Below are 21,451 nucleotides of genomic sequence, written 5' to 3'. Positions count from 1 at the left end.
ATGATAGGGACTCCCCCAAATTTGTCAACTTTTAATATTTTTTTCCTCCGAGAGCTTTAAGAAGGCCATGATCAACTTTGTTGTCTGACACTGGCTTTGGGGAGACTGTCAGCCTTAATAGGGCTCTTTTGAAATTGATGTTAACTAGTCATTAAAGGCGAGATGGAGCCTCGCCTTCTCTCTGCAGTCCCTTCTGTCTCCATCTCAGGTGTGACCTTCTCTCGAATCCTCAGCGGGGGGGGGGGGGGGGGGGGCGCTCTGTAGACCCAAGCCCTCCTTCCCCCTTGCACCCCCCAGCACGTGCATGCTGTTTACGTCTCTAGGCTGCGTGTAGTTCCTTCTGCTTTGATGTGCAGTTTTCAGCAGTCCCTCTGGATGTCCATGTCTAAATGGCCCACTTCAGGCGGCAGCATCATAGAGGGGCTGAGGCAGGACCATGGGGTGGGAGGGCAGCGCTGGCAGCAGCACTTCTGTATTGAACCCCAGCCGCCTCTCAGCAGTCTTAAGACCTGGCTTCTCTCTGCAGCGACGTGGGTCACGGGTCGCTGGAGAGCGCCTGGTTACCCACCCTCCTCTCTGCCTGCCTCTCGCAGGGATAAGGCAAAGCAAGCAGAGTGTTCTCCAGCCCGTGCAGCTTCTTCATCTTGACCGCACTTGAGAGGGAGCTTGGGGAGCAAAGTCCCATTCCTGTGTCTTTTTCTTTCTCCAACCTCTGGGAAATGGCTGGTTCCTAACATGCATTACCATGTTAATACCCAGTTCCACCGCTGACATCTTGGAATTTCTTATGATTCTATGGCACGAGTGGTGGCATTTTTAGTCTATAGGTGACCCTGCCTTTTGCGACACACGTTGAATGTCATCCTTAGACTGTCTCTGTAAAATGCCGCCTCTTAAAATATTCATGTCTCAGTGTGCACTCCAGAGTTCATTCAATTACCATAGCATCTTTTGAATACGCAGCGTCCTCCGCACGGCTCTCACTGCATTAAGGGGAAAATGCTTTCTGGGGCGTTGTTTCCCGGGCATGGGTTGATGGGCCGGCTTTGTTTCCGTAAGTGTTGCACTGGTGTGGGTTGGTTGGACGCTGCTGCAGGTTGATTGTCATTCATGCCCAGACCCAAGCATTATCAGTTTTCCCTTCCAGCGCCAGCCTTAAGAGGTATCATGTCTGGTAGGTTGTGGGTCATCATTATGATAAATAAGAGGCAGTTGAAACCGTCCTGTCAAAGCTGATTTGCCAGAGTGCTGATTTCAGTCCAGAGAGGGAGCAGCCTCTTTCTTACCACCAGCAACCCTTGCTCTTTGATTATTTTTGGAATATCACTTTGGCCCCGACACCTTTATTTTTCTTCCTCCTGAAAGCAGTCTTGAAGGGCGGTGTTTTGAAAGGGGTGCCTGTATGACACCTGCTGGCATTTTCTCCCATTTTCCTCTCTGTCTGGGCATCGGACCCAGTGTGTGTGTGCCTGTATGTGTGTGTGCGTGTGCATTCATGCATTTGCCTCCAACAATGGCCCTGACCCCTCACTACTTTTCTTGTGGCTGATGTACCCAGTGGCGCAGGCAGTGACAGTCATGGCAGAGGAAGCGATTTTGTCAGAACAGTTAAGCCAAGCCATCCAGCAAAGGGCCAAAGCCACAGTCCCCTTGGCCTCATGAACGCCCTCCCTCACATGCATCTTATACTGACGGGTGTGTCCCTGGTTTCATTTCAGGCTTTTAAAGTTAATATCACAAATCTTAAACCTCCTAATTCGGGCGCTTTCATTTGAAAAACATTTCACCCTGAAGTTTTGCTTTTTGGTTAAATCTCCCTTTTCTTTTGGGCAGTCCTGGCATCTTCCTGGGGAAGTTGGAGTTGGTACCCGCCCCATCGCTCGGTCCCTGCCAGCTGACCCCTCACTTAGGGGCACCTCTAGGTGGCACCTGTGATTTAGTCTGACTTTGTAAATATCACCCTCCAAAGCCCACCGCACTTTAGAGAAGAACGTGGCGGCGGCAGACGTGATCAGTGCCATTTACTCACGAGGCCACTCTTTCCAGCGAGACTCCTCTTTTGCTTGTGGAGAGTGACAGGGCAAGGAGGAGGGAAGTGAGTGAATGAGTCGGAGAAAATGAGGAGGATGAGGAAGCGCACAGGAGGAGAAGGCAGCAGATCAGGGTTTACTGAGCAGCCCCCCGAGTTCAGCGGGGAAGTTAGACTCTGGGGGAAATAAAAAGAGAAATGTTACGATCGTCTGATCCACATCTTGATGATGAGGTGGGGTGTCCTGTGTACCCTCAGACCAGATGCGGTGGCTCAGAAGTGCTACAGAGCAGCAAGTGCGAAGACAGAACTCAGCCCTAAGATGAACACGTGCATACTGAAGAGATACGGACTCAACAGACCCCAGCACTGAGCGGGCTCAGCTGGGGAACTTTTCCTGAAGGCTGAGCCGGTTTTGAAAGATCAAGTGGCGGAAAGGACACCTGGGAGGTGGTGGTGGGGGGGTCTTGCATGCAGGAGGGTTGGGCTGGCATGGTGGTAGGGCCCAGACTTGTCTGAGAATGAAGTCCATTCATCGGAGTAAAAAAACCTCTTTTGGAGACTCATAAGATGGAATTGTTGCTGTAGGAGGGAGCCAGTTGGAGAATGGCTTTTAAAAAACCAGGATGACAAAAAAGAATGAAATAATGCCATTTGCAGCAATGTGGATGCAGATTGTCATACTAAGTAAAGTCAGAGAAAGACAAGTATCCTCTGATATAATTTATATGTGGAATCTAATAAAAATGATGCAGAAGAACTTACTTAAAAAAAAAAAACAGAAACAAACTCCCAAATTTCAAAGCCCATCTTATGGTTGCCGTCCGTGAAACTGTTGGCGGAGGGAAGAATTGGGAGGGTGAGAATCACACATACACAGCACTGTATAAAAGAGATGATTAATGAGGACCTGCTGTAGAGCAAAGAGAAATCTACTCAATAGTTTGTAATAACCTATATGGCAACAGAGAATGGATATTTTTATATGTACGACTGATTCACTTGGCTGTACACCTGAAACTAATACAACATTGTAAATCCACAATACTCCAAGAAAATTAAAGTTAAAAAAGCCAGGCTGAAGGGTTTTAATTTAGGGCTTAATACAACGGGAATCCACTCTAAGCAGAGCCCCTGAGGGCAAGGACTACCGTTGTCAAACTGGATGCTTCTGGAGGACACAGAATTTGCCTCTTGTTCGCCTCAGCAGTTCATTTTTGGTTTTGCCTGAAAGCCTCACTTGCTGGGCTTTTATTATGTGAGCTACTGTGTCACCATGGGAACGCAGAGTATACACCTGTCAAGGCCATGGGCCAGCCTCTGTGGGGCCCTGGCCAGCCTGGCTGTCTCAGAAGGGTCACCCCACAGACGCAGATGAAGAATGAAATGCGTCAGCATCCAGGCAGGCATTTCTTTACTACTCTTGTTTCAGAGCACATTCTTCCAGAGACCCCCAAGGCATTGCTCCAGCACAGTCATTTTTTCGTTGTACGTGTTTATTTTATAGTCATCGTTTTCCTAGCAGCTGTGATAAATGAGTGAGAAGAGGAGGACCAGCAGGGGTGGCACCGAATGGGATGGGGGTGAGAGACAGAGATCAGAAGGGAGCACACAGGAGAAATGATAGAATTGCTCATAGGAGGAGATATGTGTTCCGGACGATGGGAATGTTCATGCTGGATTTGAGAATCTGCTGATGGAGCAACGACTGCGGAGCGCGTTAGGAGCAGGGGAGGGTGGGGTCTCTTCCTGAACTCTCTCCCTCTGAGTATAAGACAGGGAATCACACGCATCCTACAGACATCTGCGTTTGCCCTGTTTTTGTCTGGTGTCTTGTACCATCCCCTATTGGTCTGGCCTGGGGCAGATTGAAGATGCTTTCAGCATCCTCTTGGGAGGAAGATGGGAAGACAGGCAGGCAGCCAGGAAATCTTGGTGGTTATTAAACTGAGGCTTGGAGGACCTTTTTATTAGCGACTCTACAGCACTAAAGAGTACAAACTGCTGCTCTTGTCTCCTTTGCTCAAACCTCCAAAGAATCTTTTTTATATCGTGTTTATTTATAGCCCCAAATAGATATGGGCCTGGGAACCCTGGGGATGGATGAGGCTGCAGTGTGTGCTCGCAAGCAGAAGAGGGTTAGCAGCCCCGTGGAGGGAAATGATACACCCTTTTCTGTGCTCACTTTGCCCTGGCCCGTCCCATCCCTCCTTTGGGACCGGAAGCTTGATTTGAAGCATATGGCATCTTAAGACTTAATGTGTGTTTTTTTCAGTCTGGAAGCATAAAGATTATAAAACTGCGTGGAGTTCCTGCTGTGGCTCAGTGGTTAATGAACCGGACTAGTATCCATGAGGAGGCAGGTTTGATCCCTGGCCTTGCTCCATGGGTTAAGGATCCAGCGTGGCTGTGAGCCGTGGCGTAGGTTGCAGACACGGCTCAGATCCCTTGTTGCTATGGCGTAGGTCGGCAGCTTCAGCTCCAATTCGACCCCTGGCCTGGAAACCTCTATATGCTGGGGGTGCAACCCTAAAATGACAAAAAAAAAAAAGATTGTAATACTGCAAAGACTCATACATCACCAACACACTAACCTTCTGGAATATTATTAGGCTGCTTTAAATGGGTTGAAAGAGTAAACTTGTGTAAGCGCTTTCTGGCCTACCCAGCAGCCCCCCATTATAAGGAAAGGACCTGGTCAGGGGACTCTTGTACTGTGTAGATAAGAGGGGACCAGAATGGAAGGGCTCCAGTGATTGGAAGGTCGACTGTTGGGTAATGGACCAAGTTGTGGTAGAGGCTGCTGTAGCCTGACCAGCCCACCTGGCCTCTGTAGACCCTTCTGTAGCCAATATCAGATATTTGGAAAACACCTGGCTCTGATCTGGGTTAAACCTAGTCGTCAGGTCCTCTTGGGTACTGAATCCATAGCTTTGAAGAGGAGCAGAATAAACCACCCTAAAAAGATGCCGCTTTTGCATGTGGATTATTTTGAGCTGAAGGAAATCAAGATCCAGCAGAGGGAGTTCCTGTTGTGGCTCAGACCCGACAGAGCCTCTGTGATGATGCGGGTTTGATCCCTGGCCTCCCTCAGTAGGCGAAGGATCCAGCGTTGCTTGCAGATGTGGCTCAGATCTGGCGTGGCTGCGGCGTAGGCCAGCAGCTGCCGCTCCAATTCAGCCCCTAGCCTGGGAACTTCCATATGCTCTGGGTGTAACAGTAAAAAGAAAAAAAAAGAAAAAGATTCAGCAGACTCAAAAACGTCCCTCCAACTTAACTATCTAAAAGAATTTGGATCGGGGGGCCTGTGCCAGAAAAATAGCTATTACCAGAGATGACATTTTCATCTGTGTGGCAGGGCCCACTTGTCATTGTCTTGCGACTTCCTCTCCTCTGTGTTGAGACCCAGAGCCCTGTCCCATTCCTCAGCTCAGGAGGGCATGTGAGCCGCCACTGCCACCCTTGCCCTGGGGTCTTACTGTCTTCGTGAACTCCCCCTTGCATGTAATTAAATTTGTTTTTCTCCTCTTAGTGTGCCTATGTCACTTCCATTGTTAGACCAGCCAAAGAGCCTGGAAAGTAGGAGAAACATGTTTCCTCGTTTATAGCACTAAGTGGCCTGGTTCTGATGGCCGAATGTTTAAAGCTAATGTTTTTAAGTGAGAACATCCCTAAGCCAGCAGCCCGGAGGGAGGAGCCTCCAAATACTTATGAAATATATAGGGATGTGAATCATTATGAAAGTGGCATCTTGTTTTTTTCCTGAATGCAAGAGTGCTGCTGCTGGCCCATTACTGGTAAGTCTGCAGGCAGTTACGCAGAGTATTAAGGTCTCCAAACTCCTTATACATGCATTGTATTAACTCCTATCCAAAGAAGATTTTAGCCTCTCAGTATATGCTCAGTGTACACACTTAAGCTGAGCAGGCCTAGTTGACAAGGTCACAGTTGCGGAGATTGGTAAATGGCAGAGCAGGACCAGGCCATGTCTCCAGCTCCCAGTTATTGGCTCCTTTCTTGTCCCGTGATTTGCTGCTGCTGCTGCTTGGACGTATTCTAGTGGAATGACTGCAGGGCTGAGCCACTCATGCTCTTTCATCCCCTTCTGCAGTGAGGAAGATAGAGCTTTTGGGGAGCTAGAGTTTGGAGTTTTGTCTACGAAGGTGTTAGGGGACCACTGACCAAAAATGCCTGCCTTGGCCAGGCCATGATAATAACCACGTGCATGAGTCATCTCACAACAGGAAGTTCCAACGTGGTGGTGCCACCGAAAACTCGGAGAATTTGGGAGGGGCCCAAAGGTGGGAAGAGATGCCAGTCCATAATATGTCCTGCCAGCCTCTCAGAATCCTTGGTGCCGAATCCCTCTTGGCTGAGAGATGCCCATTGCACCATTTGAGTCAGGCCAAATACGGGCTGAGCAAGAGGACTGACCAGAGACAGTCCAGAAACTAATTCCATTCCCATAAAACTGTGAGCCAAGTGACAGAGTAGTTCTCCTGGGTCCTTTGACCCTACTGCTTTCTACCCTGGTGCCCCTTCCCAATAAAGTCTTTTTTCTTTTTGTCTTTTAGGGCCACACCCACGACATATGGAAGTTCCCAGGCTAGGGGTCAAATGGGAGCTGTAGCCAGTGGCCGACACCACAGCCACAGCAACATCAGATCTGAGCTGCATCTGCAGTCTACACCACAGCCCATGGCAACACCAGATCCTTAACCCACTGAGTGAGACCAGGGATCGAACCTGCATCCTCATGGATACTAGTCGGGTTCTTTACTGCCAAGCCACAGGGGGAACTCTCCCAATAAAGCCTTTTGCTTTGTCAGCATGTGTGTCTCCTCCGATAATTCATTTCTGAGTGTTAGACAAGAGCCTTCTTTCATTCTCTGGAAAGGGTGCCCCTTCCTGCAACAAAAACAAAGTTGAGTCTTTTTCTAGGATGTAAGTTATAGGCTTGAATTCATCAGCTCAGTGCTTCTAACCCACTGAACTTCTGGCTTTGTGGAATAAAAAGATTAATTTTAAAAAATGTTGGCATCTAATTACATGAACCTAGAAGTTTAAATGTAGACTAAATATAGCCTGAGTTTATAATCTCTATTTTATAAATTCCACAATGTTCTGTTGCCAAATAGGACATAGCATTTTTAATAGATAATTGTTGAGAGTCGCATATGAAACTTTCAGCCAGCATCTCTCAGTAAAGGAGCTGAGAACCAGCCCAACTCAGATATGCCCTCTGCTTTGAAAGCGGACCTCTCTTAGGCTTCTGGAGATGACAAGGTCCGCAGTTACCCATCAACCACCTGCTAGTTTTTGCTCATTAAAATTCCATTATGATCTGTTCTGTGCAGAAAAATATTAAAAGTAGGCTATTTTCTGTGTGCACCTTCTTTTGAAAACTTAGGTAGATATATAGCTTCCTTCCCGAGAATGACACCCCAGGCCTTTGTCCACTCCCTAGAGGGTGGGGATTTGCCTGTTGGCTCACCACTGAGCTGTGAGAAAAAGAATTCAAATGTGAGCCAAGGCCAAAGCCAGAGCCAGGGTTGGCTCCTGGAAGCCACTGCCTGTGAGAGCTGGGTTTAGGGGAGCATGGCCACCTCTGCAAGAGTTCTAAGCAGGAACTCAAGTCAGAGGCCAGGTGAAGCCAAGGTGGGGGTCACCTTCCCGTCCATGAAATGCAACCCAGAGCCTTGCCCTTCCCAGCTGTTAAAGGCTCTGGTCTTTAAAAGGCTAGCACTCGGAATTTCCGAAATCTCTTGGGGTTGGAATAGGTCCAGAGCTTTGGGGCACATAATGTTGACTTTAATAGAGGAAGTAGGATTATAAAGTCTGGAGAGACTTCAGGATCCTTAGATATCTTAGGAACAAGTGTCTTCTGAAGTCTGCCCAATAACGTGGGTAGGTTCTTATAATCCTTCCTTGTTTCCTAATTTCTCTTAGTAAGTCTGTGACAGTGGTGACAATTTATTACAAATGTAAAAGCTTTCAAAGACTATGAAAAATAAATAAAAATCATGTTTGTTAGGAAAGCACTTTTGACTAGTGACTATGTAATAACATGCGTGTGCGCGCACACACACATCTCACATATCTCAAACTGCCTAAAAGAATTTTACAGTTTAGGGGTTCCTATTGTGGCTCCAGTGGATGAAGAGCCCGACTGGTATCCATGAAAAGGCAGGTTTGATCCCTGGTCTCGCTCAGTGGGTTAAGGATCTGGTGTTGCCATGAGCTGTGGTGTAAGTCACAGATGTGGCTTGGATCCTGCCTTGCTGTGGCTGTGGTGTAGGCTGGCAGCTGCAGCTGCGATTTGACCCCTAGCCTGAGAACTTCCATATGTGACAGGTATGACCATTAAAAAAAAAAAAATTTGGAGAAAGTTGCCTGTTTTGGAAATTTGACCAGATGGTCCCCTCACAAGCCTCCTTTCCCACAGAGGGTATTTCTTCAGTTAATGAAATACTGGTGGATGTTTCTGCAGAGACAGCTTTGAAGATCTGGTTGAAGAAAAGGAACATATCACCAAGAAATGCACCCATTGCAGTAAATGGCTTCATAGAAGACAGGCCTGGGGACTCTGAAACTAGAAAGTTCTAGATTCCGATTCTACCTCTCATGAAAAATCGGCTTGGCCATTAGTTCCTTGCAAAGTTGTGTTAATGACATCAACCGTATGCATAAGGCAGAGCTTCCTCCTCCTGAGTTGGGGGTTTGCTGTGTCGCATTGGTTCTGGAGATGGTTTTATTTTTATTTTTTTTTTATTTTAAATTATTTTTTTAGGGCCCCTCTGTGGCATATGGAAGTTCCCAGGCTGGGGGTCGAATGGGAGCTGTTGCTGCCAGCCTACACCACAGCCACAGCAACGTGGGATCTGAGCCACACCTGTGACCTACACCGCTGAGCCACGACCGGAACTCCTGCGTGAGATGGTTTCAAATGAAGAAGGTGGCTTTTGGATGGACGGTAACCATCTGAAGCAACATTCCCCGTAAGCAGTGGCCCCACGAAACCAGATTGGACGGAGCAGGCCTTGTGCAGATCCCAGCTCCCACAGCCACTGAGAGGGAAACATCTTTCTTATTTTTGCTCTGCTAAGAAGGTGGTGCTGAAGGCTTTCTTCCACTGGGAAATCAGTTTCCATGTGTGGCGGATCTCGGGAAGTGGGGTCATGCTTTTCTCAAAGAGACGTTATTTCTGTTTTTATTCATCACGGAACTGACACGAGCCTGGTAGAATTTGTAAAAGAAAACGTGTTCACTCTTCTTCTTGCTGTACCTACTGCTGTCTAGAAATTAAGAGCAAAGAAGGGATTTTTGTCTTCCAGGCTTCGGGTTGAAAGCGAGCAGGCTCATGTCCCCGGAGACCTTCTGTATATGAGTTTCTGGAATAAAGGAATTCTCAGAGTTTTTTTGTCGGCTGTCACTTTTGAAGGCAAAGTAACAAAGCCACGATGCCAAGAGATGCCTAAAATAGCTGCGCATGTAATTATGAGGCTAGAGGCTTCCTTGTCACATGCTTGAAAACGTGTTCTTTTTGGAGTTGAGTCCGATATTAAGGACCATTGAAGTGGACGATGACAGGCTTTTATTTTATACTGGGTTTTCTGACATGGGCAGTGCAGTTCACTTTAATATCGCGAAATACAGTAAAAATCTCAATGTGAAACACACGTGTTGGGCGAGAAGAGTATTAGGATTGGAATTAACTTGTTTTATAAAACGATTATCTGCCAAGTTTCCATAAGCAGCAGTTGTTCCTTAGCCTTTTGAATTTGGTTGGACCAACCCCATTGTTTTCCTGTGTGCACCCTTCCTAGGCTCGAGTGCCAGAATGGGGGCGCGGTTACCTTCCCACAGGAGGAAGGGAGTTGTGGTCCCGTGGGGGCCTCTGCAGAGTGTTCTACACCAATAACCAAGCAGCCTCTAGGGGGCAGCAGACCGCCAAATAAAACACCGGGGCTGGGCTGTCTGGATTTTCTGGCTCATTGCCCAGCCTCTCTTGGTCCGAGATGCAGCACCCAGCCTCTCCCCTTTTGCTAAACAAACCTCATCCTTGAGGCCTTGCTAACGTGGGGACCTTACCCTTAAGCCTCCCGTGTCCCACTGGCCTCCAGTTACCTTGTTCTCCTGCACACTCTTAAGCCCTCGAGGTCTACTCTGTACCATGTCACAGAGCAAACCAGGCCCATGTCAGCTTAATGCCAGCACTTGTTTGTTGGTGTTTCACAACCTCCTAGACGTGTCCTTTGGGCAGGAACACTGTCTTATGTCTCCGTGTTTCTCATAACGCCAGGGCTGCCCTGGAGGCCGGAATAAATGCTTGACAGCAGATCTGCAGTGAGTGCTTGCTGCGTATTTGCTAACTCTGGTGTCAAGATGGTCTTGTTTTTGCGCAAGAGACAGTATTTTCCAAGCTTCGCTCGTTTCTGAAAGGTCTCCATTCTCACACGCTTTCTGGTTTGTTTCAGGTTGAGGTGTGCGATAGGAGGGCTTTCAGAATAAACCCAGAGGTGTGATGGAAAACATTAACTTTGGCGCCATAGATGCAGATGTGCATCTAGGCTCTTCCCCTTCCCAGACTCCCTGGTCTGTTAACTTCCCAGCCTCCGTGTTCTCACCTGGAACGTGGGGCTGTCTATGGAGTTCACTTGTGGTGCAGTGGGTTCGGGATCTGATGTTGTCACCGTAGCAGCTCGATCCCTGGCCTGGGAACTTCTGTATGCCACGAGTATGGCCAAAAAAAGTGGGGCTATCTAAGCTGATAGTATAATTTACCATCTAAACTGGAGCACATTAGAATAAAGGAGGACAGGCGTTCCCGTCATGGTGCAGTGGTTAAGAATCCGACTAGGAACCATGAGGTTGCGGGTTTGATCCCTGCCCTTGCTCGGTGGGTTAATGATCCGGCGTTGCCCTGAGCTGTGGTGTAGGTCGCAGACGTGGCTCGGATCCCGCGTTGCTGTGGCTCTGGCGTAGGCTGGCAGCTACAGCTCCGATTCGACCCCTAGCCTGGGAACCTCCATATGCCGCGGGAGCAGCCCAAGAAATAGCAAAAAGACAAAAAAAAAAAAAAAGAATAAAGGAGGACATTTAAAAAGTCTTACAGTCATATAGTCTTTGGAAGTATTTATTGACTTAGGATTTTTTTTTTTTTTTTTTTTTTAGGGCCCACCTGCAGCATATGGAAGTTCCCAGGCCAGGGGATGAATCAAGAGCTGCAGCTGAGGCCTACACCACAGACATAGCAATGCCTGATCCTTAATCCACTGAACAAGGCCAGGGATCAAACCAGCATCCTCATGGATATTAGTCGGGTCTGTTACTGCTGAACCACAACAGGAACTCCAGAAACGGTTTTTCTTTTGTATTTTTTTTTATCTACCTATGAAATTGCCCTATTCAAACATGATTTTCAAAATAACATTTCTGACAAAATATTAAATAAGGTATAAACAGAGTTTCCTGGTGGTCTGGTGGGTTAAAGATCTGGTGTTTTCACTGCTGTGGCTTAGATCACTGCTGTGGCATGGGTTCAGTCCCTGACCCTGGCAACTTCTGAACTTCTGAATGCTGTGGGTGAGGCCTATATTACATATGTGTGTGTGTATATATGTGTACACACACACACACACATACACACAAACACAGGACAACCTGGGAATGGGTTGGCCTGCTGGCACAGCAGGTATAGACCTTTCAAAGGATCAAGCCAAGTGATACCTGTCAATGTCCAGTGCCGCGCCTGGGATGCAGTGCACATTCAGGAAACAATGATTTCTCCGTCCTGGAAGGAGGTTGGACAGAGAAGCACTGACCAGCAGTAAACAAAGGACTACGGGCTTTTTAAAGAGCCTGCGGCAAGGAGGGTGTACTTCTAGCTCTGCAGAACCTAACGACCCTCGTTGGGAGTTTGGTCCCACTCTGGGAGGCAGAGTGATGGAAGAGCTTGGCTGAGCTTGGATGTAGTCAGAGAGCTGTCCCCGCAGCAGCGCAGAGCCTGCCTGAGGGGTGGCCGTGCTTCTGGTGTTAACTGCAGCTCCCCTGTGAGCACAGAGCTCTGCTCTTGACTTGCGAATTCACTGCTGCTTCTGGGCAGCTTGCCTGGAAAGCTGGGCGGACTGGCCTAGGCGCCCCTCTTCTGCCTCCAGCTCCTGCCATCTAGGGGCCCGAATTCAGTGATTGTGCTTAAATACTGGGTTTGCCATAAACTGAATAGTTTGAGCTGTGAAATACATACCTGCCTTGAAGGTTGGTGTCCCTGCGTAACCAGCGGCTTAATTGCCATTCTGCGGTTGGGCTTCTTGGGGTCTGAATTTGTGGCTCCACTCCCTGCCTCCTCTAGGTGCTGTTTCGCTGTGGTGATGAGAGCTCTTGAGCCTGTGTGTTCATTTCACCTCATGCCCCTCAGAGCTGAGGCCTGGGTGTTAGCCCCCGCCTTCTGCGATGGAGAATTCAGGGAAGGCTCTGTGACTCCTGGGAAGTCAGGCAGTGTCTGCACGTGGCGAAGAGGAGACTCAAGCGGGGGGCAGGCGGTGTGGAGAGGCAGCCTCCGCATGGCACCTGACGGCCTCTCCTTTCTCTTTCTCCAGGTATGTGTACATTCCAGTGGGCGGGTCCCAGCACGGCCTGCTGGGGACACTGTTTTCCACTGCAGTGACCTTTGCGTTTGTGAGCTACTGGCATGGTGGGAATGACTACCTCTGGTGCTGGGCAGCACTCAACTGGCTGGGGGTCACCGTGGAGAGCGGAGTCCGGAGGCTGGTGCAGAAACCGTCCATCCAGGACAGCTTGGTAAGCGGGGCCCTTGCGTTCGCAGCAGGGGACAGCCAAGCTAGAAGGGCTGGGTTTGGGAGGGAAGGCAATCCGTCATCACATTTATCCCATCATGGGCCATCCCTGCTAGATTTCTTCAAAGCATGTGTGCCCAGAGGTTGGACAGCTGAAAAAGAGGCTTCTGTGGCTCTTTCTTTTAAATAAATATTTTACCTCTAAAATTAGAAGTTCCCATTGTGGCTCAGTGGGGTTAAGGACCCAACGTAGTCTCTGTGAGGATGTGGGTTCGATCCCTGGCCTCGCTCAGTGGGTTAAGGATCCGGCGTGGCTGCAAGCTGTGGTGTAGGTCGCAGATGTGGCTCGGATCCTGTGTTGCTGTGGCTGTGGTGTAGGCCGGCAGCTGCAGCTCTGAATCGACTCCAGCCTGAGAACTTCCATATGCTGCAGGTGTGGCCACAAAAAGAAAGGAAACAAAACTATAATTGTAATACATGCTTATTATATAAGAATTAGAACATTCAGGCAAGAGTAAAAGAAAAAAGTCCCTCAAGAGAAACCATTGTTAATACACGTTCTTCTAAATTTTTTCTACACACACACACACAACATTGAAAACAAATGCTATTATACTAGAGAGAGGGTTGTATCAGGACCACCTTTTTATGTCATCAGATCCATTTCTAACAACCTTTTTTAATGGCTACGTAGAATTCCATTATGTGGCTATGCCATAATTTAATTAATTTCCTGTTATTAACAATTATATTATCCCATTTGGGGGGCAGTTATCAATTGCATTGAGATGAATATCTTAACCAGAGTGAATTCCTGAATGTAAAATCACCAAGTTATAGGTTTTTCTCACTTCTAAGGTTTACCATGCATGCTGCTTAACCCTTTCTTTACTGCCCTGTAGGCAGGGCACCAGTTGACAGTGCCACCAACAGTACACGAGAATGCCCTTGCCAGTGCTGAGTAGTGCTGGTATTTTTCATCTTTGCAGTTTTGATAGGTACTGTTTTAGTAGCATAACAATCACCTGAGAGTCTAAGACATATTCCAACTCCATAAGAAAATGATTTGGAAAATTAAGCATTTTTCTTTACACACGTATTTTAAGTGACTTTGAACTATGCGCAAATGTTTTATCATGTAAATGCGGCATATTATGTATTAGAATCTCGTGGAAACGCCTCCATTCTGAATTTGCAGCAATATTCTGATAGCCCTCAAAAATGTAGCTAAAAAGAAATACGCTGGCATCAGCGTCCATGGCAGGCCATAAAACATAAGAACTTTACGGGCAAATGATTAATGTGGGTAAGTTCCACCAGTATGTGCAGCAAACAAGTATACGTCAAAAAGCCTACAGCATCAAAAAAGATACGTTTGAGCCTGTATGTAAAGATACATAAAGATACATAAAGATAGCCATGGTACAAGTGGACAGTTGTTTCAATAAAAACTGATCCAAAGTGTGTAGCAAAAATAACACTCCTGAAGGGATTTGAAAATATTCTTGTATGTTTAAAGATAGATATTTTAGTATGGGCTCGTACCTAGCAATCAACAGAAAAGAAGTGTCAGTGAATTCTAATAGAAAGCGGAATTTGGTCGAAAGTCTTGGCTGTGTTTTAGAAGGAAAAACCATAAAAGGCAATATCTTAATAAAGGTTACAAACTTCACCTTCAAATCTGTGTGGTGTTCCCCAAAGCTGGAAACCCAGTCATCAGCCACGAAAGCCAGAAAATTCTTTTCAGCCCTGGCTGAAGCTCTAGGACACATCTCCGTGTTCCCTCATGAAGGGTCTAACGTTAACCTTGAACTTAATCTTAAGCAGAGCTTCCATTAACCAAGAAATCTAAGGAATCTAAAATATTAAAGGAGTAACTCAAACTGTGCAATGTAGCCCGTGGCTTGTTCATTTGGGTTAAAAAGAAGAAAGGCAGTGAAAAGGCTTGCTGCTTGCGGAATGAAGCCCCTGTATGTCTGCTCTGCCCCCTCTCCTTCCAGGACCCTCGGGTGTTCATCTTATTTGAGCTTCCATCCACGATTCAGCCACCTGGGGGTATAGTCATTTTTGAACGTGCCCTTTTGGGGGGTGAGATAGATGTCTCGTATATTGCAAATATGGTGTTTAGTTCATGTATTTATTGAGCAAGAATGTATTTTCCAAAACCCAGTTTTATCACCCCTCTTTTATCCTGACAGTCTGATGGTTGGTTTTGTCTGTTTAGACTGAGACCCTTCAGTGCAAGGCTAGGACTCCATTACTATTTATATCTGCAGTGCTTAGCCTAAGTCAGTCAATGCACAGTTAGTGCTTCCAGATCACGTTGATTCTTTAGTCATTCTTCCACTCGTCCACTCAGGGACTTTTTCTCCGTTACTCTGCTTCTTATATAGTTCAGCCCAGATTCCGTTTTCCTTCAGAAGAACACGACTGCCATTCCAAATGTACACAGCCTTCTGAGAAAACTGTTTTCCCATGTGGGTTACCTTCTTCCTTATTTTTATTTTTATTTATTTATTTTTTTGTCTTTTGTCCTTTTAGGGCTACACCTGCAGCATATGGAGATTCCCAGGCTAAGGGTCTAATCGGAGCTGTTGCTGCCAGCCTATTAGGGCCACAGCAACGCCAGATCTGAGCCATGTCTGCAACCTACACCACAGCTCACGGCAGTGCCAGATCCTTAACCCACCGAGCAAGGCCAGGGGTCAAACCCACAATCTCATGGTTCCTAGTCAGATTCGTTTCTGCTGCACCACGTCGGGAACTCCCCCCTTCTTCGTTTTCATGAAACCTTTTCATGAGTCCGTTTCCCATTCTTTTTTTATATTGACATATAGTTGATGTGCAATATTAAATGTTACAGGTGTACAGCATAGTGTTTCACAATTTTTTAAGATTATATTCCACTTATAGTTATCATAAAATATTGGCTATAAATTCACTCTTGTCAAAATCCAAATTAAGACTTCATGCCTCAATGGCACTTAACTTCAGCTGATTTTAGTCTCCCCAACCGATCTGACAGTGTTTTTACAATGTGAGTTCACCCCCATGCCTCTTATTTACTCCCCCCGCCCCGGGCATTCAATCTTCATCTGTGGTGTTTTTTTTCTTTTCATTATGAAGGATTGAAAGATTTCTGAACAACACAGACCATCATTCCTTCTTTTTCCAAATCCTCTTCATCATCAACCTCAAAGCTTTGTCTAGGGCACAAAATATGGTAGGATTCTATTTCTTGGTGTTGATACAGTGACGGTTAAACACTGATCGGAAGACCAGTCAGGGCTGAGTGGTGTAAATAGGAAGCCCTCTGACATGCCAGGCAGGGCTGTCCCTTCGAACTTTCTGCAGTATTGCATATGTCCATTGTGTTGTCCGGCACAAGTAGTCACTAGCCACACAGCACTCTTGAAATGTGGCTAGCATCACTGAGAAACTACTTTTTTAATTTATTTAACTTGAATTTGAAGCTAAGTAGCCCCTGTGGCTTTCATGCTGAGCAGTATAGTTGTGGAACACACTGCTTTGCTAGAAAAAAAATTTAAAAGAATATGAAGTGTTTGACCCTACTGTCACTTAGAATGGAGTTTATTAACTTTAGAATGATGTTTATTAGTGATGTGGTGCCTCATATATCCTATTGGCTACTGAACCTCTCAGCAGAGTATCCCACAGACGTCTCAGACGTAGCATGCGTAATACTGAGCTCCTGGACCCCCACGTCCCCCAGTCACTCCAGCGAGCTCCTGACCCTCTCGCGTTCTCTGTTTCTGCAAAAGCACCATCGTCTTTCTAGTCACTCGTGGCCAAAACCACAAGCTACCCTTTGTACCTCCTCTGTCCCAGTTCTACTTGTACGTACTGTACATTTTACCTCCCAGGCAGATCTTCATTTTTGAAAATGTTTTCCATTTCTGCGGAATCATACAAATCCAGGCTTTCTCATTTCTTGCCCGGTCTACCACAGAGCTTCAAACTGGTCTCCCTGCTTTCACTTTTGCCTGCTTCAGTTCATCTCCTCAGAGTGCTCAGTGATGCTTCTCAATAAAAACCGCACTGGTGTCCCTCACATCCCTGGTGGCATCCCATTTTTCTTAGGGCTAGGTCCGCAATATTTATGGTGACCGAGGAGACCATGGCCCATCTTGGTCTTGCCACCTCGCTCCATCCCCTTAGCCCCCTCCCTCACACCCTGTCCTTCCTCTGTTCATTCAGTCTGTACCTGGCCCCTCCAGCCCCGCTCCCCAGTGCAACCTCTTCCCTTTCTAGAATCTTCTCTCTCCTTTCCCTTCTATTTAATCCTTCAGATTTCAGCTGGAATGATAGTTTGTTTGGGTGCCTTCACTGCATCAATCAGGTCCCGATTAATAACTCATTTGGGGTACTGTGTACACGGTCTCTTCTGTTGTACTTAATCACGTTACAGAGAAGTATTTTATGCAGTAACTCATCTCCCTCACTGACCTGTAAGCCCCATGAAGTCCGAGATCTGTATCCTTGCCACATAGCACGATGTGCCTGGCACAAAATAAGCTTGCTGTAAATACCTGTTGAATGAATGAATGAATGATATTTTCTGACCTTATTAAGGGGGATATAAGAAATAAGCTTATGTCGTGGCATGAAGGCTATAAATTGAACACCGGAAGAACTTACTGAGGCTGAGGCTCGTTGAACGTTATACAGGGAGACTATTTTGTGGCAGGGTGGGTACTCCTTGGTCTAGGGGTAGCAAAATTCTATTTCGATACTCAGTGCACAAAATATATATGTAGGAGAGAAAGGGGTGGGGAGGAATTAGCCTTCCTAGTACCCTGCTGCTTTATGAGAAGGGGGATTATTGGCTGTGACTCACTGAGGCCCGGAGCTGTAGGAAGCTGACAAAAGGCATTTTCACAAAGCACCAAGCAGCGTGGAGGAAGAGGAGTTACTGCTAAAGCGACACGCTTTTTCTCTGTACACGTATTCTCCCGGGGAGCTGGAATTTGTGTTCAGCAGGGAAATCTTTTAATAAGTGGAAACATTTTGAAGCATCAGTAGAGACACTACTTCTTGCCAGTTCTTGGTTTGAGCTCTCCTTTGAAGGACGACTCCACCAGGCTGCTTGTTCATTGTTCCGATACAAAGGAGAAGCCACGTCTCAAACCACTCGCTTGCCCCCTCCTGATTACCAGTTTGGTGAATAATTTAAATATGTCCTCCTCCCCCAGCCCTCGTCTGTCTCCTCTTCTTTGCCCCAAGAGTGTCCTGCTGAGCTGCTTTATGTCCTTTTTCTGAAGCAGTAAAATTTCTGTTTATAGACTTAATCGAGAAAACACGCCTCCAGCGAAAATCGCAGAGGGTCGGTCTCATGGTTCCTGGCGGGATCTGGAGCTCTGGTGTGTCAGAAAGCACCCAGAGACCACGGCCCGAGCCGGTGTCCCTTCAGTGTATCAGCTGTATTGATCAGTCTGAGTGTCAAGATGTAAGTACAGAAGCCCCGTGCGTTTGAGAGATCAGTTGACTCGAAAGGGTAACTGATGGTAAAACCATCCACATGTTCCACCCAACGGTTACCGAGTTTGGGGAGTCCTAACTCACCAGTCGGCAGGATGTACCTGGCAGTTGGTCTGACTGGAGAGCCTTTCGAACGGGGGTTGGTGATCACAGCCCCCACTGACTGACTGAAGCGAGCTGGTCTGAGAAGAGTCGTTGGACACCAGCTCTGCGGACGTCTCTATGTCTGCCGCTTGGACTCATTTCGACAAACAGAGGTCAAGGGCGAGCTATCGGCAAGTCCTCTTCTTCAGCCTGGAAGCTTTCCTGGACTGAGCCCATCCAGATGGAGTCGGTCTGGTCCTCCATTTCTTTCTTTTTTCTTTTTTTCTTTTTGGGACTGCACCTGGGGCCTATGAAAGTTCCCAGGCGAGGGGTCGAATCGGAGCTGGAGCCACGGGCACCACAGCCACCGCAACGCTGGATCCGAGCCACATCTGCAGCCTACACCACAGCTTACAGCAACACCTGATGCAAGCTGCATCTGCCACCTATGCCGCAGCTCATGGCAACACGAGATCCTTAAGCCACTGAGCGAGGCCAGGGATGGAACTCACATCCTCATGGGTACTAGTTGGGTTCTTAACCTGCTGAGCCACCCTGGGACCTGCCGGTCCTTTGTTTCTGAATTTGCTCATCTAGGGGGAAAAAAATGTCAGCGCCCTAAGTGGGAGACATGTTGCAGAGCCCTGGAGAGCTCTGATGAGAGCTCCTCATTCCTTTGCTTCGCATCTTCCTTCAGTGCTTCACTGCATGTAGTGTACTCGTCTATCAGTGTGTCATGGTAGAGTCTCTTGTTAGTCCATTGCCTCCGTAAATAAGGTATCTTTCCTGGTCTCCTGTCAGGACGATCATCTCGGCAGCAGCTGCTTTGGGTTAAAGAGGCAATACAGCCGTGGAATGAAAGTTTTTCCCTATGAAGAGCTAAGTGGACTTGTTTTCAGAAACCTCGTGAGATGTGGATTGGCCTGTTCTTCCCAGGCCAGAGGAAGATGAAAGGTCCAAGCTAGTGACAGATGTTTGGGAGAGTGTAGATGCTATTCTGGAGCCGTGGGGATGTCTGAGACTTTCTAGAGACAGTACAGAAAGGGAGAAAAGGCCCAGGAATGAACCTGAGGACACCAGCATTTAGACGTTAGATGGAGAAGGAGGAGGCAAGATGCGGGAGGAACATCTAGAGGGTGATTTCACAGAGACGGAGAAAAAGGAGGTATTTCTTGGAGGGCATGTCACTGGCGTTGATGCCAATAGGGGGCCTAGTAAGGTGAGGTTGAGGGATGGTTATGTTTCCATGCTGGAGTGCCAGCAGTGGAAGAACAAAGCTGAGCGTCATCAAGCTCGTCCCGGGAGTTTAGGATTTGGCTGGAGAGGGAGGACACAGAGCCGTCGAGGACCAGTGGAAGGCACTAGGTGCAGAGAGCCCGGGATGAGTCCCAACAGCAGCTGATGTTCATGAGGGGAGCTGGGCAGCGGGAGCGGAGCTTTTAGGAGTGGTTTCTTTAAAGAGCTGGTGCTCGAGAGGACCTTGCAGAATCAGGAGTGGGCTTTGGATAGGTCAGTAGAGTGAAGGCGGGCTCCAGACCAGGGAAACAGCACACACAGCCTGAGGTCAGGTTTGGGCTTTGCCATGTTCAGGTGCAGAGGCCGACTTGACAGCCGAGGGCCTGTCACTGGGGAGAATGGAGGAAAGGTTAGAGAGGCCAGGTGGTCGCCCCTGTAGAGGGATTTGAATGCCAGGAGTAGAACTAAAGAACTGCAAGCCACTTAACCAACCGGGAGGGCGGAAAATTAACATATTAATCCCACATGTCCAATTAGCCTGTTGCACCAGCTTGCTGCCCATCCCTCGGGCCTCTGGGTCTGGAAAAAGCAGTGCCCGTTGTCGTGAACAGCGTGCTGCTTGGTGGATGATGACTGTGGGCACGGCCTTCCTGTATCTCCCACCCCGAAGCACCATTAGCCATGCAGGAAACACTGTATAATTCACCGGGTATACATTTTCTTCTCTGTGGGACCCTGCCCTAACCCCTCTTGGTCTGGGAGGTAGAATTCTGCACATAATTCCACCTTTGAGTTCCAATGTGTTTAGAAAGGCAAAAGCATTTTCAAAGGTACTTTTAAACTTTCCATTACTGTGGCTGCTGTCCAACCGAGAGGAGGCTTTGAGATAGAGTCAGTTCTCAGCCTCCTCAGACTCCCCAGGTCTGGCCGTCTCTGGGGCTTCCGCTGCCTTTCCCGTGCCTCCCAGTTTGGGCTTGGGCAAGGCAGGGGCTGCCCTCTTGTCCCATCACTGCCGCCTGTCCATTCTCCCCTCTAAGTGCACAGCGCAAACCCTTACCCTGGGGAGCTGCAACCTGGGGAGAGAACACTGAGCCGAAGCTGTGATCCACAGCTGGCATGCCGAGGATGGAAATGGGCTTTCTGGGTGGCTTGTAAGATGAAGTTTGTGTGTGTGGGAAAGAGAGAGTTCAGTTTTATCTGGGGCAAAATGAGAACGCTAGCCCAGGAGGCAGCATTTCAGATTTCTCTGAGACGCAGCTCTGAGGCGGTAAGGGGGCAGTAAGATATATAGGAATTTTGCAATAAAGGACAGGTCATAGGAACAAAACCCAGATTTCTGCTTCTATAGTTCAGACAAGTGGTTACTCTGATCGCAGTCTAGTGGCTTCCAATCCTCTACAGATGAACTTAGGAGGAAACACAGTCTTCTTATGTGCAGGCTGAAGCTTAGGAGATGTGTTTCCAAATCTGGGTCTCTTTTCCTCCCAGAAAATCCAGAATTACCCACTGGAGGTGGCAGAGCTCGAGTTTCTAGTGTTCCTATTAGCAATGGAAGGGTGAAATCGCCCCTTCTTCCCAAAATAATATGCACAGATTTAGTGTCATACATATTTACTGTCTGTATCTATTAATATGTGTTATGTATAATGCGACTGTGTATAGCACATACAGATCTATAGTGCATTTCTATATGTGTATGTGCATGTGTGTGTATATATTTATTTTTTAAAGCTCTGAGACATCAGAAATGTGCAGGACTTCCAAGATATCTCACATTCCTCCCAAGGCCTAGAAATAAATGCTGCTG

General features: G+C 47.5%; 1 protein-coding gene across 50 annotated transcripts in view; it reads left to right on the top strand.

Annotated features, from left to right (window-relative positions):
* Positions 1-21,451, top strand: part of HHAT (hedgehog acyltransferase) — a 322,109-nt gene that overhangs the window by 232,679 nt on the left and 67,979 nt on the right. For all 50 annotated transcript variants that reach the window (XR_014816614.1, XR_014816608.1, XR_014816611.1 and 47 more), the window contains one exon: positions 12,628-12,829. Coding sequence is in view for 40 of the 50 variants with exons in the window: in XM_084978138.1 (XP_084834264.1) it covers positions 12,628-12,829 (202 nt within the window). In the remaining 10 variants the exon portion in view is untranslated. The remainder of the gene's footprint in view (positions 1-12,627; positions 12,830-21,451) is intronic.

The sequence above is a fragment of the Sus scrofa genome, chromosome 9, assembly GCF_054392235.1.
Source record: "Sus scrofa isolate SSC_HxYL_T2T_F1_AM1 chromosome 9, Sscrofa_HxYL_maternal_Yorkshire_Landrace_v2.0, whole genome shotgun sequence".
Lineage (NCBI taxonomy): Eukaryota > Metazoa > Chordata > Mammalia > Artiodactyla > Suidae > Sus > Sus scrofa.
This window is presented reverse-complemented; position numbering and strand designations above follow the sequence as displayed.